General features: G+C 28.5%; 1 protein-coding gene across 1 annotated transcript in view; it reads left to right on the top strand.

The window, feature by feature from the left end:
* Positions 1-1,453: 1,453 nt before the first annotated feature.
* LOC123305729 (T-cell leukemia homeobox protein 3) overlaps positions 1,454-24,055 on the top strand; it is an 83,024-nt gene continuing 60,422 nt past the window's right edge. Inside the window, exon 1 of the mRNA XM_044887529.1 lies at positions 1,454-2,192. Within this exon, the coding sequence (XP_044743464.1) occupies positions 1,586-2,192 (607 nt within the window). The 5' untranslated portion in view covers positions 1,454-1,585. The remainder of the gene's footprint in view (positions 2,193-24,055) is intronic.

The following is a 24,055-nucleotide window of genomic DNA, read 5'->3' as shown; positions in this document are numbered from 1 at the left end:
TTCCGTTATGAGCATTTTGCTCACGTTTGATTTAAATTCAGATCTTTGCAACCTATTTACAGTTTTATAAATATATTTTTTCAAGCCCTTCAGAAATTGTGAGAATTTCTCAAATCACGACACTAAAGATGTAAGCAAAAAATTTTACCTTGTGCTTGCGCTAGTTTACGAATTTTCGGCTCTGTATGGTATAAATCGTTGAAATTCATTTGTCAAAAATATTGCAAAATTATAATATTTAATAATTTTAGTAAAAAAAGTTGTGATAATAATTAATAATTATTAATTAATTTTAATAATAAGTTTTATAAATGCAGATATGGCGTTGATGTAAGTAACGTTTTTTTTTTGACATTCGACCTATAAGTTTTTTAATTTATTTTCAATATAAAATTGTCGTTTTTAATATTGTTTTACAGCACAAATAGTGAAAATGATTACGATTATTTTGATTTTTGGTCCAATATTATCTATTCACTTAATCAAATTCGAACTCAGCAAATTAAAAATTATAAAATTTAACGCCCGAAATAATTGACGCACGTGCAGCAAATCTCTCAAAAACTTTTGATTTTCATTTTGCTGGATTTTATTTGCCTGGGTTATTTTGACAAAAAAAAAAAAAGAGTTTACTTCGTTTATCAATTGGGTTATTAAAATGAAAAATAAAATGAATGAGAAAAATTGTAACGTATTGTAAAATTTGTAGAATGCTTATGAAAAAATTTCTCTTTGGCTGGAAATAAAGCTTCATTATCCGAGATCTTGATGAAGTTACTATTTTGAAGAATCATAATGCGTGATACCAATCCCATTTCATTAAATAAAGCTTAATTTCATTATGAAATCAGATAAAATCATTCAATTTATTACTTCAACTTCACAAACAAATCTACAATGCCAAAAACAAAAGAAAACAGAAAACAATCGAAGAACAATCTCAAATGCACACTCAAATATAAAACAAACGAGAAAAAAGTGACAACGATATAGAAAAAAACAATTGAAAATAACTACAACAAATAAACAAATGAACAAGTAAAAAAAGACAAATCACTTCAATAATTACATGTGATAAACAAAGAAAGAAATATATAAAAAGAACAACAACAAGAACAAAAAACAAACCAAACAACAACAAAACACATACGACACCCAACAAACCCCCTACCACAAATTCAAACAAACATAAACAGTACAATTGAATTTCACAGGCAGAATCACTTCTAGACACCAATGAAATGCTAGTAAGGGCGGTACAATACGATATATGAACTACAATCGGATTGGTTTACAACGTTCACTATACATACAACGGAACCATGGGAAGGGGGAGAAAAATGAATACCATGGAAACAACCCAACAAACTTAATGTGTTTGTTCATGACCAGTTAGTAGTCAGCTTTCAACTAAAACTGATACTGAAATCCATTCAAGAAGAGAGCTATTTGTTCTAGGTCTAAAGTGATTTTCAGTGTGACCTGGTGCGTGATTTATTTTTGAAGTTACAATATACAGGGTGTACTTAATAGTGTGTTGTTCTAAACAAATGCTGTGTCAATAAACTAAAACAAAACTATAAAAATGTCGGACCACGAAATTTCGGAAGACGAACAAGAGATAAACGTTTTGGACACCGATTCCCGGCTGTCACATATCAGTGGTGATAGTGATTGTGAACAACGGTCAAATTGTTCCACACCAAATACCGATGATCGTTCCTCATATAATGGTGGCAGCGGTGCGGATCATCGAACCACTGTACCAAACGTACAAAATGTATTACCATTTAGTATTTCAAATTTATTGGGGAAAAATTTCGAACAAAAGGTGGTGGCCTCCGATCAGTCATCAGATCAATCATCGTCAGATAATCAACAAATATGTGGACAATTAAATAATAATAATAGTGCATTAAGTAGTATATATCAGCCATTTTTTAATCAACGAGTAGCCGCAGCCGCGGGTGTTTTACCCGGTTATGTGTATACAAGTCAAGGTGGTGTATTACGTGTACCCGCGCATAGACCTTTAGGTGGTGCAGGTGGAGGTGCGAATAATGGAGGGCCAGGTAGCCCACCAAATGCAGCCGTATTTAATCCATGGGCATTGGGCTTAGATCCAGTTAATTTACAAAGATCCGCAGCCGCAGCTGCATTTGCGTCACAAGTTGTTAAGGATCGTTTATCTGGTAAGTGTCTTGGCCAATGTTGAATCCAATTAAGAACCTTTTTTAATGGTGATAATATATATTTAAGCACTATTTGTCATTCTTTTATCCTTCAAAAGCTTCAACTTAGATGTAACTAAGTTAATAAAAAGATATTTTGATTGGGCATCTAATTCCTAATCTAATTTTGCGCTCGTAGGCAGTTTCTGCAGAAATTATATGAATTAGACTGTCAAACATTTGAACAACTGTACAAATGGCCATAATAACGGTTCAGGTCCCAATTTTATAATAAATATTCTAAAAGAAGTATTTAGGATGACAGTCGTATCTGCCAGATTTAATCCGCAAGTAAACTGAAAATAATCGTCCTGTTCTGCTATGGAACAGGCATATATTCAAACAGAGTTCGTCGCCAAGTCGTCTTATATTACTATTATAATTACCTTTACTTTCTTAGTCTATTATATCCAGAAAAGGCCGTCTTTTTTAAATAATACGAAGATGCGACGGCAAATGATTGATTATATATAGCAAAGAGTTGACATTTATTTATATGTTAAATCTTTCAATTTATGGTAGCTTCATCACACGTTCCAATAAAAATAGTACTTCTAGTATTATGAACTAGCAATTAGCTGCTGTAGTTCCCCTAGTAGCTAAATTTCCGAGTAAAATTTTCTTAAATAAGAAAGAACTGCTCAAATTTTTTAACAAAATTTTAAACAATTTTTTTTTCCAAAAGTGGAAAAATTTTTTTACAATTGGTGTTATTTTATAAGTGGAACTCAACCTCAAACCTCTATTTTAATTACACAAAAATCGATCTGTCTGGCTTATTGGGCTACTGTCGGTCTACCACTGTCAAAGTTTTCCGAGAATTCCTTCACTAGGCCTTGATCTATCCACCTCACCTAGTTGGAAGTATCAAACTGTTCAATTTTCTTTTTTAATCATATTTAAATAGAAATTATTATAACTATATTTCTAATAAAATATCTTCTAATAATTAGATGTTTCTATATTAAAAAGAAATTTAATCCTAACTCATTTTATAAATGCGAAAGTAGCTCCGTCTGCCCGTCTACTTTTTCACCGCTAAGCTGCTGAACCACTTTTGATGAACATTGGTATAAATCTACGTGAGAAAAGGCATAGCCTAATTTTTCTCCCTTCAAGGGTATCCCTAAAAGGGCATCTCCAAAACTACCCTTTCACTACTATTCTATTGGACGAGTAATATAGTCGAATTAACAAAATTTTTAAATTTTAATATTTACGTCGCAACTATCCGAAAATGGAAAATGCACGCCCAAAGCTAACTTTTTATTCTTTCTACATGCTCGAAAGAAGTGATTCTTTACATTCGATGTGAAATTGAAAAAAATAACCCTAGACCTCGCTGGGAATGAAAGAAACGGAGACTCCTTGCATACACTGCGAATGCTCATACATTTTAATTGAATGCCTATACTGAACTGTGACCGCAGCGAGCTTAGTGGAGGACAAAGTCTGCCTTATGGTCCGAGGAATGGAAATAAAGTTGGTATTTAAGGGGCAATCTACGCGGACGTAAGTAGTTTGAACGATAGCATATGGGGGATTGATCCATGGTAGATGATTGATTCACTTATAATGAATTCAGTAAATTCATTGAAATGAATCACAATCGCGAACGAAACCACGAGTAAAAGCTAGTCTAACAATATTCTTAGAAAATACTTGTTAATATGTTACCAAGTAGTAAGTAAGTAATATCTGATGTTACCTGTTATTATTTTTACCTTTGCCAAGTGTTTATATAGAGTCAAGTAATTTGTTCGTTCGCTTCAGATATTAGATAGAACTCAACCATCATATATTACTTGATTTACACGTATCAATATCACATATATGTTGGACCTTACAGCGATATGTATATCTACTTAAACTATTTAGTAGGTAAGTGTATTTGTTTACCTTAAATTGAGTAGATCAAGAGAAGTAAGGAAGTTCATTAGACTGAAATAAGTGGCCGTAGGTGGAAAACGGATTATGCACGTTGCTGCAAAATTTTACATGAGAAATTACACAGTAATGGAATGTAAATTCAATATGGTACCTTCGGTAGTGAAAAAAAAAATTATGAAATTTGATAAAAATTAAAATTTATGTAGAAATATATAAAATATTTTGATTTTGAGTCACAAAAACACATTAATGTTTTATTATATTAAAATTAAAAGTAATTTTGCATGTATATATCACGTGACCTAAAACACGAGCCGTCATGATGCGACATCATATAGGCAAAAATAATATGCATTAATTACTAATTTGTTTATGGCTTTCAAAGTAATTGAAGGCTATGTTACCATCAACTCACGATCTCAAAATGCTTACGAAAAGACTGAAGCTTAAAAGCAATATTTAGACTTAATTTTGTTCACTATCTAATTTGTATATCATATCTGTAATAAAATTGCCTCTAAATTAAAAAAAGTAAATTATCACCTATATATTATTTCTCTTTCTTTCTCGTTGCTTATTTGGTGACGGTCTGCAGCGTTAGATTTTACAATTTTTCCTTTATTTTTTTTAAAAATAATGTTAATAAAATTTAGATGGGACATTCTCTGAAGTATGATCTATCAAACAAAAAAGGAATAAATAAAATTAGTTGATAATTAACGATAATTATGATAACCTCCTCCTTTTTTTCAAGTTGGTTATAACAAATTTGATCTTGATTTTATTCGATATAGAATCATCCTGTACATACCAGGTGTACAAATATACTGAAGGTATTATTTAATATTATTTCAGCTCTCCAATTAAAACAAACAACATATTTTATATTCCTTATATTCTGTTATATATTTGAGAACGTTTATAATGATTACGGAAATACTAATTATCCAAATTATTATATAAAAATACCAACAAACAAAAAATTAAAAACAAGCCAAGTTGAGTAAAAAATCGTGTTTGCCTTAAGGACAATTTTTATAATATTTTGTGTTGTTTTAAAGAAACATAACACAAAAACAATATAGGTACCTTATACTACATAAAAACCAATCATGTTCAATTATTTATGATTATTATCGTGATGTAATATCGATTTGTTTGGTTATTTTTTAAATAAAAAATTCTTTTTTTTTTGAAATGTATATCTAGCTATTTTGACCTAATAATTTTACAAGGTTTAATGATAAACTTTATGTATAAAATAAACTATATTTTATGGAACAAGGAATCAATTTGTAATACTCAAACTACGATTTTGTATCCGCTGACAACTTTATTAATATAATTGTATGGGTGGATATATAAGTTTATGGTTTGTATATATGGATTTCATTAAATTTAATATTATTTTCTTTCATTTTTCTTCAACTCAAATTAACGAATTAATAATTACTACCACAGTGAATCGGAAATAATATTTAATATATAAGTGTTTTCTTCGTGGTACTTTGACTTACATGGTGTCTAGTTGTATAATCCTTCAATTCGAATTTTATAGTTATCCAAAAGAATTTCCTAGAACAAACAAACAAAAAGCAAACCTTATTTTCTTACATGACGTTTTGTACCAATACGCCCATCCTTGTAAACTTGCGTAATGAAAATTCAAAAGGATTTCTTGACACGTTACGTTTGATAAGGGAATACAAGAATATTTTTGCATTTTAAATGGAATAAAAAAATTACTGAGCGAAAAAAACATTTATCTGTGTAATATTTAAATATGTAGATAAACGGTTATTTGCGTGTAAGTCATGAACAATTAAAAACAGCTGGATAATTAATATTTTGTATTTACTGTAACAAAATGCGATTAAGGAGGTACGAAAACCAAGGCAATTTTAAATAAAAAGCTTGATTTTTTTGTGAAGTTGAACTAGGTCTAAATCAATTCTGAGCATTAGGTCGAGGGGGAGATATTATTTAGCTTTCGATATTTTGAAAACCAAGGCAGATATCGAAAAATTTTATTCTTATTTTCGTCTATATTCATGAAGTTATAACAAAATTCATCATCACAGTTGAAAATAAGGTTCAAATAATTTCAACCCTAAATCTAAAATAGCCTAATGGTGTTCGTGCTGCCTTAATTCCCCCAGTAAGCGATTCAGCCCAAGTAAGCGATTGAAACTCAATTGAGGTTCTAACTTCTTCATTTTAAGATTTACCAACCCAAATACCACTTTATTTCAAATATTATAGATTTTTAGAATAAATAATAATCTAAAAGAGATTCTTATATATATTTGCATGTTACTAAGGTGTTCATGTATATTGTCAATAAATATAATGATCACTTATTCACTTACTCCGATGATGTTTGTGATGGGTTTAAATAAGTTACCAAGAAGTGGATAGCGTGATTAACACCTTCAGGCAAACCTGGTGCATTGTACGAGTCAACAAATTCATTTGTATAACCTGTAGGTAGATTTTCTAGTTAAATAATCATATACTGTGTGTATTAAAATGTATGTGTAACCATATAGTATTGTATTCATGCCTATACTAACATATTGATATCGGAAAAAATTGCTCAAAATGTATTGCTATAATTTTGTCCGTTGAACTATCTACGGATTGTAGGCGTTGTGAAAAAAAATCTATACAAAATACGACGACATTAATGAAAATCTTGAAATTTATGCCACCTTTGCTTTGCTACACTCGGTAAATACAAACATTTTTCGATGTAATATGAATTATTTATTTCAAAGAATCATATTTAATCTTCTCTTATATAATTTTATTCTGCTACACTTCTTGGTATGTATCCTTGTACGATTGTCGCACGATTTCTCTCCGGAGTTTTATTTATAGATTTTTGCTTTGTTTTAAAAATTAAAACAAGCGTTTTTCAATAGCTTTTAAATAGTTTTCAATTCCCGTTTCCCGGTAAAACGTATGATAAAAAGCAAATTTCGATATTTACATTGGGTTTTTTAGCGGAAACCTTAAATTTCTTCATTACGAAACAAGCATTCAGATTTATTGATGTTTACAAAAAAATGTTTGTTAATAATACCAAAAACTGATTAAAAATTTCCAAAATAACTTAATCATTTAAAATGTTTAATTATAATAATCAAAAATTAAAATTTAACCGCATATTTTGATAAGAAATATAATATATTTAAAAATTCATTCATTTGTGGTTAACTATTTTCCGCTCTAGTATTTTCATTAAGGTAGTCCCGCACAATCTTAAGTATAAACATATTATAATGGACAAGCACTTTTATCATTGACCTAGTGTATTATTTTAAACCAGAAATTACCCGCCCCCTTCGCTTCGCAATTTCAACTTTAAAAACAAAAAAGTTACAGCTCGCTGATAAAGTACTTCATCATTTATTCAAATAATTTCTCGAATTCAACTTGTAATTCCAGATATAAGCACCTTTAAACGAACAATAAATAATCAAAAAACCGTTGAGCTTTATTATAGTAAAGGGGTTCATTAAAGTCATGGGGACTGCCGAAGGAAGTGAAAACTTTAAGCTTTGGAATAACTGGCCTTTGGTCTGGCTGGAGCCTTTGGCAGTGTAGCTCGCTTCACTCACATAAGACCCTAATAAATACCTATTCACAATACCTGAATAATATTAAATAATTCCTCAATACTGTTCAAATAGCTGTTCAAAATTCTGGATAAAATTGGTGGAAGCGCAAATAAATACATTTGAATAGTTAGATGTTATGAAATATATGATTTATATGCGCTTCCAACATTTATTTAATTGGTTTTAATTTTTAGTTCATTTACAAACACCGATGGTGCGAATTCCATGATTTTTGTTCGCCCAAGTGCTTAACGAGCCTAAAGAATTTTTCACAAAATTCTAAAGATAATATCGAACCTATTATTTATACGTTTTTAGTCAAGTAAATTTTAAACCGGTGCACATTAATTATGAATATCTTGCTTCGCATACAAAACGCCAATATTTAGCTTAAAATCTTAATTTATAAAAATTTAAATATAAATTTATGCCTAAACAACCTTTAAAAGGAAATTGTTATTTATTAAGATAAAATTTAATTCAAATATTTTCAATTACGAAATGTATTTATAGTTTGTCGTTTCAAAACAAATTCTTTATACCACAAAATTAAAATCGATAAGCTGGCAAAAATTAAAATCATTAAGCGGGAAAGTTTTAACGTTTTTAGATAAATTTTTTATTGAAATTATAATATATTAAAAATCATTAAAACACATTGAAGGCCGTCGCGTCGGGTTGGTCGTTTAATAATAAATTTTAATTATAATATATATATCCACAACACTTTTGTAGCTATATAGAATCAAAGTAAGATATGCTTTTTTTTCTCAAGTAAGCTTAGGAAAATCAGCCAACGCAACATTTTCCACAAAAAGATAAAATAAAACAATTGTATTATAGCTTTTACATGGTTCTCCATATTACAAAGTTATTGTTTTTTGATAATGAAAAAATAAACTATTGAAAAACTCTGTCCTAACTGGAGAGTTTGAGCGACATATCACAAAACAAAAGGCACTCAAAAATCTCATATTATACAAAATGAGTTTTTTGATAAAAACTATAAAAAAATAAAATTATAATGTAATATTTTATCCCCTTTTCCTTATAAAGCAGTGCTCCAAGCTCCTGGAATGATGTACACAAATCATTCCATAAATTTTATATTATTGAGGAAAAAAACCAAAAAACAGCTTCCTACAATCAAAAATTAATATTTTAAACTTACATTGTAATAAAAATACAAGAAAAAAACTTTCAAAAAACACAAAAAACTAATAAAAAAACAACTTAACAAAAAATTATGTATATTTTATACAAAATTTATTTAAAGAAAAAAAAAACATTTCCACTTAAGATTAATTAATTAATTAAAATATATTTTACATAAAAATCGTTTTTATTTCACAAAAACACTTTTAAATAATATTGATGTAAAATAAATGGGAAAAAATTACAAATATTTTGTTGTGTAAAAAATACATTTAAAGATTATTTATTATTTTTTTTTCGGTAGTGTAGGGTTTTCCATTAAGAGTGTCCAATCTTTAAATTTAAATCAAACAATTTGAGGAGTTTTAAATTTTTTTTACTGTAAACAAATTTCATGACATTTTGTGTGTTAAATATAAAATAAATATAAAACCAGCTAAATGATAAATACAGCTTCGCACATCATATTTTGACGGCATTCTTTATGCTCCGTGAATAGTATTCATCAATGGCATTCTTCGAGCTTGAGACTTTAAAAGGCACTCGATCAGACCTCAAATTTTGAGGACGTTTGCATGTTTTTTGATTTTGTAGGGCTCATACTGACAATGAGATCCAATTGGCAATCGTAAGTAACTCGAACTAAAATGGTACAGAATGACTTTCCCAACGATGATGTGGCGATCCTCCATTGTCGAACAGCTCTTCGACCTACTTTCATGTCGATTTGGCGATATATCACACAAAATAAGGATGTCACACATGCAAGTTGTTGAAGTTTAAAGTTCAGACACTCTGAATGGAAAACCTATTTTAAATAAGAATTAATTTTATTTTAATAGATTTTAATTAACATTATTAAGTAAATGTATTTGTCAAGTGTTTTTTTTTTACTTTTTGCTGTATTTTTTTTTTCAATTAGTAGTCATTGTGTTATTTATAAAATATTATTAATTGACAATTTATATTAATTTTATTGTTAATTATTTAATTTTATTTTCAATATATATTTAATTAATTAATTTTAATTATATTTCATAAATCATTTAGAGTGAAGATATTGGTATTTTTATTGCGTAAAAAATGTTGAAAAATTGATTTTTATTAATTGATTAAAAAAATAATTGGCTCTTATAAGTTTGCTAGGATTATGTTTACTTATCAAAATGTTTTGATTCTTCAAAATGAGTAGACTTCATACTTAAGCTGAATTCATTGGAAAAGTTACAAAAAATTATATTTCACCAAATCTTAAATTACGTTTTCCTTCAGTAACCGAGTCCGTTGGATAAGTTTCCTTCCTTCCTGCAATTCGTTAGATTAGACATTTCTTTTTGAATTTTTCAAAATAATTTAATTTTCTCAGCTTTCAAGCATCTGCCAGATAGCTTTCGATAAAAATCTCAATGGGAAGGACATAAGATAAACTGGTTTCTATTTTGTTTTGAATTTTTTCGCCCGATTTTTTATTTCAACGACATCGTTCCATTCGTTTAAAAGCTACGGTCTCACAGATGAACATACTTTACATGGATTCAATGAATAATAATTAAATTAAAGCGGAAGCACGGAATACATAAATTTTTCTCGGAAATTAATATTTTCACTGAGCTTTATCATACACTGAATAAAAGCTGGGTTCCGACGTAATAAAATAAACTTGAAAAATAATGCATTCGTTTTAGAACCAATAAGTTTAACCATTTCTACTTTTTATGCGCCGGGACTATGAAAGAAATCTATTCAACTTAGTAATTTCGACAACTTAAATGAATTTCTGAATCTGTGACTTAGCGAAATAAAGTTAACAAATTCTACAAAATATAAAACTTAGAAACGATTAATTACTTAAAAACAACGGTCAAACATGAAAACATTAAAAATAAACCGGAAATGACTTAAGTAGCTACATTAAAAAATTAATAATTTTAAAAGCAATATAAAATAAGTTATAGAAATTAATAATTTCAATGTTTAAAAAAAATTTGCAAAAAATAAAATGTTAAATAATTTTAGAACATAATTTTTTGTTAAATTTTATTAGACATTTTAATTAGTGAAACTTTTAATACAATAAAATTATCATCAACAACTTAATATTTTATTTATTACTATTCTCAGTCAAAAAGTTACTTAAGTATGATGAATGTATTATTTATTAAAGTCAGTTAACCTGTTCTTTTTAGCCTGTTGTAGCAAGGTGTAAGCTAAAAAAGTCAATTTGATTACACTAAAATAACAATATCTTTTTCTACTTACATTTATTGTGCTACACCAAACTAAAAAGAACAGAAGTAGAGTCATATCTTAAGCAATTGAGTACCACAAAACATAAACCATTAAAAAGTGTATTTTAATAAGTAATAAAAAAATAATTTTATATTTTTAATAATAATAATAATAATAATAATAATAATAATAATATAATCACTAATGAAATATTCATAAATTAGATATAAAAACCGACAATTTAAATATTTAAAAAAAAAAAAATCTTTACCGGTATAGTAGATATATTTATTGTCGGCTTTGTTCAAAATTATGTACCTTTATAGTTGAAATATTATATCTATCTTATAAAATTCTTTTAAAACACACTCTATTTGGCATGTATATGGTATTTTTTTGGATATATTGTCAAAAATCGAGAACCTTTGACTAACAAGTGAAATTTACAAAATTTAACCCCCCCCCCCCCCGTGAAATTTTTCGGGTACGGAATTGCACTTTAAACGTATCGATGAACACTCGCCATTAAATTAAATTTTTCCTTAGAGACTCCTCCAAACCGAACCGATTGTGAGGATCATCGCCGATTTTATAATTTTTCCGGATACAAAACTCTAAACTCGCAATTGAAATATAGCCAAGAACACTCCCCATTAAATTTCCTTTCAAACGAAACAAAAATAATCCAAATTGGTTCATCCGTTTGCGCTACGATGACACAGACAGACAGAAAGATACACATAAGGGTCAAACTTATAACACACCTTTTTTGGTTCGGGGGTTAATTATTTTTAAAAAAGAACTAGCCTTCTAGCTTTAACTCCTTTCATAACACTGTTTTTGTTGAACTTAAAATATTTCTAAAAGAAGCCCATAACTTATAGAAACACGATTAAATTGTTCAGTTTATCAATTCTTTCTATGTTCTGTATTACATTTATTTGCGCTTCCACCATATTATATAAAAAACTGATAATAAGAGAAAATAGTACTTAAATGTTTAATTTCCCAAAACTATAGCAAAGTTTTCTATTTTCTTGGAAGGAAGAAAAATAAACATTTACTTAATTATCTATGGAAAAATCTTTGATATACAATTTATAAACCCGAAAATAGTTTTATTAATTAAAGACGTTATACCAATCAATTTATGATGATCGGTACCTTATATTGTAGGGTTATTGTTAAGCCTTGTTAACATTTGTAGTCGGTAGTAGGTGTGATTTTATAGTAATTACCAAACAATTTTGAAAAATATTTATTGAATTAATAAACATACACTCAATTTTGTTTCTAATTAATTATTTTTAAATTATCATAATAAATTTATTTTTATAAAAATTTCTTATTTATGTCCAAAATCTGCCACTATTCTAGATGCAATAAATATAAAAATCCAAAAGAATTTGAGCTTCTTGTCTATACTTAAATGAATATAACAACAAATATCTCAAATATGAAACAAATATCTTACAATAACACATTCCATATAGAAAGCGACTAAAACTTTTCGGTTTTGTAGAAAAAAAAGGATTTTCTTTTTTACAATACTCAGTTTGTTCTTCTGGTACAAATGAGGAATCAATATTTTCATTAAAAGAAAATGGCCTACTTTCATGGTAACATTTGAGGCCCATATTAACTGGCACAGACTATACAATTACATTTCTTTGAATAGATTAGATATTATTTTTAACTTTATGGCTTATACAATTGCCATAAAACTATTTCTAAAGAAAAGAAAAAAAAAATTCATTTTAAATAACATTTTAAAAATAAATCTAAAATATAGCTAAATAATTCTTATATCATATAAATTGTATACAATCAAAAACTATATTTTCAGACTAATGACATCAGTACCTATCGTAGAAATATACACTGATAATATGAGTATGATATAAAGTAGAATTTTACACCTTTTTTATACCTGTGCGTACAACGTGAAAAACTACTGAAAATATTGAGAAGCGATTTTTATGTTATTTTCTAATAATTTAATGACCATTTTACGCAAAATGTTTTTACCGATATGCCCCTTTTTTTAAAAATAGTACGTGTCAATCTGGATTTTTCAAACAATTTTGTGTGATAACATTTTGAGTGGCTAAGCTCATTGAAGAACCTAGTCACAAAAAAAACTTAAACTCAAAAAGAAAACTTTAAATTTGTCCATTGAATTGGAAATTATCGGGGTGTTCTTAAAGTGTCTTATGTCACGAAGAAGTTGGTGGTGAATAAAAGAAAATTCTCCAACTTTAAACTTGTCCACTGAATTGGAAATTATCGGGGTGCTCTTAAAGTGTCTTATCTCACGAAGAAGTTGGTGGTGAATATAACATCAAGCCATCGAGCTTTACAAAAACTACCCGATACAATATTGAAAGATGTACATAGAAGATCATTACTCATCAATTTGTCAGTTAAGTGATTCATGTCCTCTTCGTTGGCATTCATATCTCTAAGTTTAGCTCAAGCGTGCTGCTCCCATCAGAAATAAAAGAACAAAATATGAATAATGTAGAAGTTAAATTTTAATTTTCTTTTTTTTTTTTGCGATATAATTAAATATGTATCATTGCAAATGAAACATCCTGTATCTTAATAATATATTAATAACTAGTACCACTCCTATTTTGTACTCTTTTACTTAACATAATAATCATATTTTACATTATTTAAAGTAATATAATATATATAATTACTATTTATATGAACATATTTCAAATTCAATTAAATCTAATTAACATATTAAAAACATGGAATATTGTTTTTTAACTTAATAAGAGACCGTGAGTCAAAAATAAAGCAAAATTTTCATGATTCTTCATGTCTGTGTTTTTGAGTATTGTATAGATAAGAAATTCGAACGTTTAATCGTGACTTACCGTGAAAATTGAAAATTTTTCAGATATGTTATCATTTGTTGACAGTCTTACGAGAAAGTAAGACCCTACCAACATATCTTGAATTGTACTTCCAGTTAGAGAGTAGATGGAATGAAAAACAACTGAAAATTAGTTTTTCGAAATATTCAGGCTTCTGTTTTTTCAGTAAAATATATAATTTACTATGGAATGTATTGAGAAATAATAATAATAAATTGAAAAAGGTACTAACAGGAAAATTTGTTCTTAAAGCAGTAAAACACTATTTTCTTGCTTTACTTTAATTTTTAAAAAGTCAAATACTTATTTTATTGAATTAAGTATTGAGAAATCGTAAATTCAAGAAATCTAGCTTTGATTATCTTTATGTAAAAAGTGCACAATTTACGTTCAGCCAGTGAAACTTATCTTTATCAAGACGGCAAACAAAAAGATTCATGGAATTTTCGTATCATTTTGAGCTCACGGTTTATAAGTTTGAATAAAAATATTAAAAAAAAAAAAATTATCAATTAATTTAAATATGTCAAATTGTAACAACATAATATAATATTTTTGCAACAAAAAAAAAAATTAATAAATTAATTATTATATTAGACAAACAAACAACTTGTATGTATATGATAATATAGTTTTCTGTTTTATCGATAAACTTTTTATTAATATAAATATTATCTGATTTTGACAAGTTGTTATGAAAAGGTGTTAGTTTTCATGGCCTTCGATGGAGAGGAAAAAGCAAATAGATATTTTGCCCACACAAAATCTTAATCTTTAATCCTGTTTTGAAATAATTATATTTTTATAGGAAGATAGAATCTCTTCTAGAATTAGTAAAAAAGTGCGCAAAATTGTACGTGTGAAAAAAAAATTTAATGGAGCTACACATATTTTGTATATTACCTTTCTATAAAGACTCCACAAAGTACTCTGGCAGTTTCTGACAAATATAGCATAAAGTATGCCATGGTGAGTAAGAAAGATGGAAATTCATCCCCACCATGACTACATGAATCATTTGAGGTATTTAAAACCAACACGAGGGCTTTGACGTTAAAAGAAAGAGGAGTGCTTTGACTCCAAATCGGAAAGTACTTCAAGGAATGGCTAACCCGAATGGGTCATTCTTCTTCTGATGAAATCGCGGTCTACGATTTCGCCTTTGGTCACATTGTGGCCACTCTCCTGTAGTAATCACAATGTAACGAATGGTCCAAGCGTGAACCCGCTACACTAGACACGCCACGTACGGAGTTGAATACGGAATTGTTTGACCAACTGAGCCATTAGAGTTGACAAGTTCAATGAAAATTATATAAAATTTTCCAGAAAAATCAAATAAATGATATAAAAATGAATAAAACATTTATCATGATTGAATAAAGTAATTTTATTTTATAAAATAAATTATCATTAATAATAATATAATTATTAAAACTAATAATAATATTAATATTACAGAAATCTGTAAAACTGACATAATATTTCAAAACATTTAATTAACACTAACAGTACAGTCAGTGTGTGTGTGTATGTATGTACTGTAAATATAATAATGCCAATGTTGTTGTTGTATGTTATTAATGACAGTTGTCACGATCTTCAACATTCACTACGTTTAAATGAATATACAGTAAGCTCGGGATTTTTAGAGAAGATTCATTCTATTGCTAAGAAATTTAAGTGAAACATTCACACGCAGTCGAAAATAGGGATGGCGACTAAATTTTATCATCATTTGAAAAGTGAGATTGGTTTTTGAAAATCTTTAGTAGTACGCAAAATATGAACGTTTAAACCTCCTAATTAAACAAAGAGAAAGATATCTTAATAGTGGCGTCATATCGCCATAGAGATTACATATAAAACTCTGCTTAGCAAGAAAGAGAGGGGCCACAATCTATGAATGCTTATAATTTCTTCGTTCTTTAATCAATTTTAATTTAAAATTCAACATTTACATTTTTGTGAGTAATGTGACAAATTTTGTATGAGTCTTCAATCCAAACTACCAAATGGTTAGAGTGGCTGTCCTGGGATGGGACACACTAAGACCATAGGGTCCGTTGTGATACAAAAAAAGGTTGGCCCATCCCCGGTCACTACTCCATGAACCATTTGAAGCTATTTAGGAACAGCAAGAGTGCTTGAAGTCAACGGACTTCAGGTCCGAAAGATCGTCAAAGAAAAACTGGCTCAAGTGAGTCCACCTCCTCATGACAAGAGCCGGGTAGTGACAGTTAAGTTTCTTTCTCCTCCTCACTGTGAAAGCTCCTACAGTATTCATGATACAATGTCAGGCGCAGGTGTTCAGCGTGCCTGCCTCACAGCCAGTGTCCTGTAATAGCCGCAAAAATAAGGACCCTTGGAAGTTATATAAGATCTTCGAAACGCCTGCGATTATACTCCGACCATATCGGTCCTGTAGTGTCACAAGTATGTTACTCCCTCCATTTAAAAAAGCTGTGCTTTGTTGGAAATCATATATTATAACGAATTTCTTTGGTGGAATATTTGGTGTATATTTTGAATAGTTTCACGAATTTTCCGCTTTAACAATTTTCAGAAAGAATAGATAAGATTTGTGACACACAGTTTTGTGAGGAAATAATGTTTGTATCTACAAAAACTTTCAGCATTGCAAATTCTTATAGATGCAAGACTATAAATGAAATTAAACAAATGCAATTGAAACCAATAATATTTTATTCATAATATTACTCAAGTAATGTTTGACATACGGTATAAATGATGGTATTAAGTACATATACATGTATTAAGTACTTAATGTAAAGTTATTGAAAGCACATATGGTATGTAATATGTAATACTATGTATAGTGTAATGCTATAGGCTTCATTCGTAACTGTTTTTAAAAAATATTTATATATAAAAACGTATATATATAAATATGTTTTAACTATATAATTATTACAATATCTATATTTGTTTGCAAAAATTATTATATCATTAACTGTATGACTTTTATTATTCTTAAGTATACTTAACGTATGTATAGTTCATGCTATAGTTTATTCCATTTTATCTACTTAAAACCAAAAAGAATATATTAACTATCAATTCTCAATTTCTATATACTTTGTATTTCAAAAATATAAATTTTAATTTACCATTTCTTTCCTCATACATTAGTTCATAGCTTCATCCCAAAGACCAAATTTTTGTACTTTTTGGGTCAAAACATCATTATTTACTGAGTTTTATCGAAATTGGAGACATAAAAATTTCTCGGTACCCCTTTGAAAAAATCGTGAAAAACGCAAAAAAAAATTTTGTTTTGAAATTTGATGAAACTCGGTGGATGGGGTAATTTTGATCCAAAAAGTATAAAAACCATGTTAATTAACTGATTGGATGCAGAGTTTCTAAGATATTGCAATATTTGGATCGATTTTAGTCCGTATCTCAATAGCTATTCGACCAGTCATCAATTGTATACGATTTTTGTACTTTTTGGGTCAAAATTACCTTATATACTGAGTTTTATCGAAATTGGAAAAAAAATTCTCGATTTTTTGCAATTTTTTTAAGGCACCCCTTGAAAAAATCAAGAAAAACGCAAAAAAATTTTTGTGTTGGAATTAGATGAAACTGGGTGGATGGGGTAATTTTGATCCAAAAAGTATAAAAATCAGGTTAATTTATTGATTGGACCTATAGAAAGTTACAATGTCAGCGAGTATCATGGGCAAAACTTCGTTGTTAGATTTATGTACTGCTTGTTATACTGTGTGAACAGCCAAGCAATGTCTGAGAATATTCGTAATAGCGTTGCCAGATTTACTGAACTAATACAACTACTATTTAGGTAACTTTAATTTTTGTCTTTCTAATTAATCGCGTTCTCTTTCACTCCGATAGAAATACGTTACGTGTGACGTAATTAAACTCCTAAATCTTTCACATTAACAACACATGAACATATTATTTAAATGACTACAGGTAAATGATTATTGTCTTAAAATACGTATATTATAAAGTATATATAAAACAAGCAAAAACAAACAATTTACTGAGTTAATTGTTGAAATACCATGCATAAACTGTTTTGATTACTCTGTCACATTGCACATACATACATGTCATACATATTTAACTGATATTCCCATATAATACATACTATACAATTTGCGTTTTAACGGGTAAACAGTGATGTTAACGAAAAAATGTTTCATACAAAAGTTTTTTACATTTAAACTTTTGTTCTATCTCTAACGGTTTACAAGATGGGTCCTATGGAACCAATACCGAATTGACCTATGTTGCTATTTACGAAATTGACTTCACTTTCTACGTCCTCAGCACGCTATAAAAATTTCAGCTTGATATCTCTTTTCGTTTTTGAGTAATCGCTATGACAGACGGACAGACAGACGACAGACAGACAGACAACCGAAAATGAACTAATTAGTTGATTTTATGAACACCTATTCCAAAATATTGTTCATAGTATCAATATTTTTAAGCGTTACAAACTTGGGACTAAACTTAGTATACCTTGGTATATTTCATATACATGGTATAAGAAGGAATATAAATACACTTTTTTGTACAGATTATGTTTGAATGTTTAAAAGGTTAATAAGTTACCTCACAGAGTCTAGTCTTCACAATCACAATCACAACTATAACATGTACATGCATACTTAGTTAACTTTAAACATTACTATACCTAGTGTATAGTAAAGGTATAGAGGACTAAAGGTAAGAGACTTTTAAATAGGTATAAAGAAAAGAAGGTGTTTTTAATAATCAACTGTCACTTGTCAACGAGGGACAAAACATAAGAATGCTTTTAAACAAATGCCTTTAAAATTAAACATGATAACAGAAAATCAAGTATAATATAATCATACCTATATGTATTTATATTTACTGGGTGGTTCAGATCACCGATATAAAGAATAGTTCTACGCATAAAATGTCTTTCAGGGAAAGACTGAACCTAAAAACAAAATTTCCTAAGAACCTAAAAGATTTTTCATTCCAAAAATCGAAATCAAAAGTATCATTTCAAGTTTACATTTGAGGTGTTTACAATGATTTGTAAACACGAAATGAGATTCCAGTTTTTTCTCGAAGGTGGAAAAAATTAGACTTTTGAGTCCTGGAAGGGAGCAAATCAAAAATTTTACTTTAAGTTTGAAACATATTTGATCATAAACACATCTAAATATTTGTCCTGTCCCAATCCAAGGTTGGGCAGGTGCCCACTCTTATTCTATCCGCCTCCGTACCCCGTATACCGATGTGAAAAAACTATTCGGTCTATTAAACTAAACTATTCGATAATATTCAATTGAGACCTGGCAAATTTGAAAAAGCGGGTAGATACAAAATTTATATTTCCTGGGCTTTTATAAAAGTATGGAAATATTTATCGTAAGTATATTCGTAGAACTTTACCTGTCCTCAAATTGAATCTAATACATTTCTTCTAAAGCTATTAAAAAATCTACCTTACATTTTTTATAGCCAAAAGCAGGTGAAATCTTTGCTTTACTTGTAAGAACGGAATATGTAAAATTACGGTCTGTTGAATTTTCCGCGTATCTCGTTAGCGCGTTAACTCTTAACATATACTCCTTGCACACAAATAACTGAATTTAAAAACTTTTTGCCTCAGTTTCGAGCTGTAGGACTATTCTTAAACTATATTAAGCAATTCAAAAATGATCATACTGACAAGATATTGACAGTGAAACTTTTGTAAAAAAGTAATAATTGAAGTTTTTATTTCTCCAGTCATCAAATATTAAAAGTGCAATGTCTAAGTAATAGGCTATGAAGAAGATATACCATTCATGAATCGTTCAATATCCCTGAAACACTCTGTATATAATATCACATTCATATAAAAACTAACTACACTTTTAACTAACTAAATACCATTTTTAAACGATTTCTCACTTAAAGGTTTTTATTTATTTTTTGATAAGTGTAGTATTTGCCAAATAAATTGAATCGTCATTATTCATTGATATATATTGATTTTATTTGACAAATAATATAAGTCAATTATTTTTGTTTTGTTTTGTTTATGTTAAAAAGTGCAATTTTAATTTATTATTTATTTCTTTCAGTAAGTAAATTTACAATCCATTACATGATAAGATTTATGACTAAAATGGATCAATATTTTTGAGTTTCATTATCGAACAAAGTTTGTTGAATGCCTTCTTTTTTGATAACAACTTGGAAAAAAAGAAATAGTAAAAGTATAAGACAAAATTGTTGCCTGTATATCTGTTTATAGCGCAGCATGCCCTTTAAACGGATGCATTAGTTAGATCAGAACGTTTCGTAGCAATATTTGGGTGAAAGCATTCTATATCACTTGATGAAATATTCTAACTGATGGTGGGAACGCAGATAAATATTTTAAACATATCCATTCGCCACAAAAGTAAGTGAAACCAACGCTTCCACCGTTATTATAAGATAAAAGGAAGAAAGAAGTACGTGGTATTCTAACTACAAAAATATTGAACAGATTTTAATGAGCTTTTCTAAACTGAAACTTTAAACATATTCATGGTAAGGTATTGAATATTTTATTCAAGAACTCGTAAAAATTGAGCAACTTAAGTCAAGATTTTACAAGATTTCTCAAAACAGGCACAAGCTTTAACTAGAATAACTGAATTTGTTATTCACATATCATTTTGCTCAATTTGTACTTGTTTTGATGAAAATAAAATTATACTTTAATTTCAACAATTCTTTTAGAAATTAACAGTTTGAAAATTGATTCAGAGTACGAAACATGTCACAACATATTACAAATGTTACAAGTGGAAAAAGCAAATAATTCTTGAAATTAAAGTGTTATTTCATTTTATGGAAAAAATAATGAATTAATACAATCAATTTGAAACTTAAAACTTTTTCTCATTCAGACATATTTCACTAATATCTTTGACGTTCATCAAAATTGAGAAACTAACTTGTAATTAACCGAAAATTTTCTCTATGGTAATTTGATATGGATATTTATTCAGGGATATTTTAAGTAGAATATTTTTAACAGGACTTATATTCATCGGCTCGTACATATTCTCGGGTAAAGATTGTGAATAAAAAGGTATAATATCAATCTGCCTATCAATCGACTCAAAAAAGAAATACTGGTTCTAATTTTAAAAATAAAAAAATGTATAATTAATGATATCATTTTTAAAAGGTGTCATAAATACATATATCAAAAATCAAAACCTTCTCTTAGGACTTTTAAAAAAATAAAAAATTGATTATTTTAATTGATAAGAAATCAATTTTTTATTATTATTTATTATTAATGCTCTAAGATGTGTAGGTATTTATTTAATATGCTCATATTAATAATATTATTTATATTATAAAAACAAATGCTACTGGTTTTTATTTACAGTTTTATTTTTTATTTTAGATTTTTTTTTTATTAATTTAATTAATTACTAAATTAATTATAATAAAATAGATTAATAAATTACTTTATAAACATACTTTACGTTTTATTTAAAATTTTTTTTTCATTAATAGTTTAATTATTTATAATTAATAATATTAAATTTTATTTCCTAACTTAAATCAGTAGCGGAGGATTAAAAAATCGAGATATGAGAATCAATCGTGGCATTATCTATTTTACAGAAAGTGCGAAATTGTTTAAAATATGAGTATTCCTCAAATGTTTACATGCAATTTCTACAGTAAATGTCAAAAGTAACTGAAAATAGTTATAATTATGGTTATATACGTATTTGAAACTTTACCGAATTAAAATTAACTAGAATATGATTTGTAAAACAATATGCAATCGGAGCTTGTAAATAGCTGCAAATAAGAATCTAAATTTTTGCAGCTTTTATCTAAGTTACAAATCCACATTTACAACCAGTCGTCAGCTTACCTGCATTGTGAAAAAATACCTTCATGTCCAGTTAATGCTGTCCCATAAATATATACATGGTCCGATTTACTCTAAATTAATTAATATATTCATTTGTCTGTTTTTCGAAAATGTATCGCTTCTCTCTCGACTATCGTCTGTTTATCAATAATGCTAATTCTTATAATATTCTTGTCTCACATGTGTCCCCAAATCACTAAGATTTTCTGTTTTACGGTTGGTGAATTTTAAATGTGGTTAATCTGAGTTCATAATTTCATTTAACCAATTAGGACAATGTGATGCTACAGGTAAACCAAATTTTCGTAAACTTAGCACCAGACAAAAATTTTTTGTTTTTTGTTTTTCAAATTACTCAACTTTAAAATAACACAAAAAATTTAAATATCAATTTTCTCGCTACCATTCAAACTATTCAGAGGGAGACATTAAAATATTTTTTGTCTTAAATTAATGTCGAATGAAATATGAACGCAATAAAAATTGTTATAGAATAATAAAAAAAAAATTTAACATTGTTGGGAACACATATCATTAATGTTAATCAAAAAGTACGTAAAAAATTTGTTTTTTTTCTCCTGTAGTAAATACATATAGCTCGAATCAGCCGCCCACCAAAGCTAAACCCCCCTTGAACGACTGCCTCATATATTTTTAAACTTTTTAAATTTCTCATAAAAAATTCATTGACAAGTAAACATTTATTGTTGAAGAGACTAAAAAGCGACGTCAACTATGTGAGTTTTATATATATTTTTATCATTGTTTTTCATTGAAATTTTCTCTGTATTGTCCTTCTCTGTTTGTATCCCCCCCCCTGTTTAAAAATGGTATATGTACGTAATATACGTTTAAAACGAACACATTTCAAATTGTGACATATTATTATGAAACTCTTGTTAAAACCTAGTTACTTATTATTTTTGTATATTTTATTCATGATAGCGCTGCTAAACAAAGTATATGGTATTTATGTAGGGCACTCGTAGGAAAAGTTTCAAAAAGAGGAAGGGAAATTGAAATTCGAAGGAAAAATGACTCTTCCCGAAAAGAAAATGACAAAATAAATTTTAAAATTATATACTTATCGGCGCTCCCACCAAAAAAATGCAAGAATAGAATATAATCAAATAAATGCAATACACCTATTCCAATTAAATAGGATTTCAAATTAAATATCAGTCTAGTTATGGGAATTCCCAAAAAAATGCAAAATTTCAATCGGAACAAAATAAAACTCAATTTGCGATTCAAAAATGGTTTCCCCTAATTTTAAGAAAATTAGTTTTATTAATATAAGAAAGACTCATTTCAGTCTGAAAAAAAAGATGTGCCACTAGATAAAATTAGTTTCAAAGTAGGCACCTGGGTGATCGACCATTACTCGGTTTGCAAAAAAGGATTATAGAACACTTCCTTACAATTAAAATACCTTTCTGAAAAAATTATCCCCAGAATCCTCCGATATATCTCCGACAAGAATAACTACTAAAACATCCCCACCAAATATCGTAGCAAAAAATGCCATCCCATACTATCCATGTATATCAATACATTATATAAAACAAAGTCGCTTCCCGCTGCCTGTACCTATCATGTCTCTATGTGTGCTTTGATCTTTAAAACTACGCAACGGATTTTGATGTGTTTTTTCTAATAGATAGAGTGATGGAAAAGGAAGGTTTTTATGTATAATATACGCATAATATAGTTAGAGTAAGAGTTTGAAATAGGGATTAAAAGAGTTGTGCTTCAAAAACTTAAAAAGTTGTCCATCGATTAAGCTCAAATATTGACAAGATATACAACCAGCGCCAAGGATTGCTTTTATCTACTGTTAACCTTCGGAGGGTGGAAAGGTGGAGCGAAAAAGCCGGGATGAATAAGCGAGTATCGTCAAATATACCCAAATGGGGTATCAAATAAAAGACCATGATGTGTACATTACAAATTATAACCTCGGCGCAATAGGATATGAGGAAAGGGAGTGAAAGTGGGGAAGTGACCCAGCAAAGGGAATAGTTTTTGTAAGCAGTGTTTCAACGTAAAAATCGTTTAGGATTAATTTTAACCAGGCGAAAACGATTACCCAACCTAATATTTGTTCCGAATCAGCGTTTTCGAGAT

The sequence above is a fragment of the Chrysoperla carnea genome, chromosome 1 (assembly GCF_905475395.1).
Source record: "Chrysoperla carnea chromosome 1, inChrCarn1.1, whole genome shotgun sequence".
NCBI lineage: Eukaryota > Metazoa > Arthropoda > Insecta > Neuroptera > Chrysopidae > Chrysoperla > Chrysoperla carnea.
This window is presented reverse-complemented; position numbering and strand designations above follow the sequence as displayed.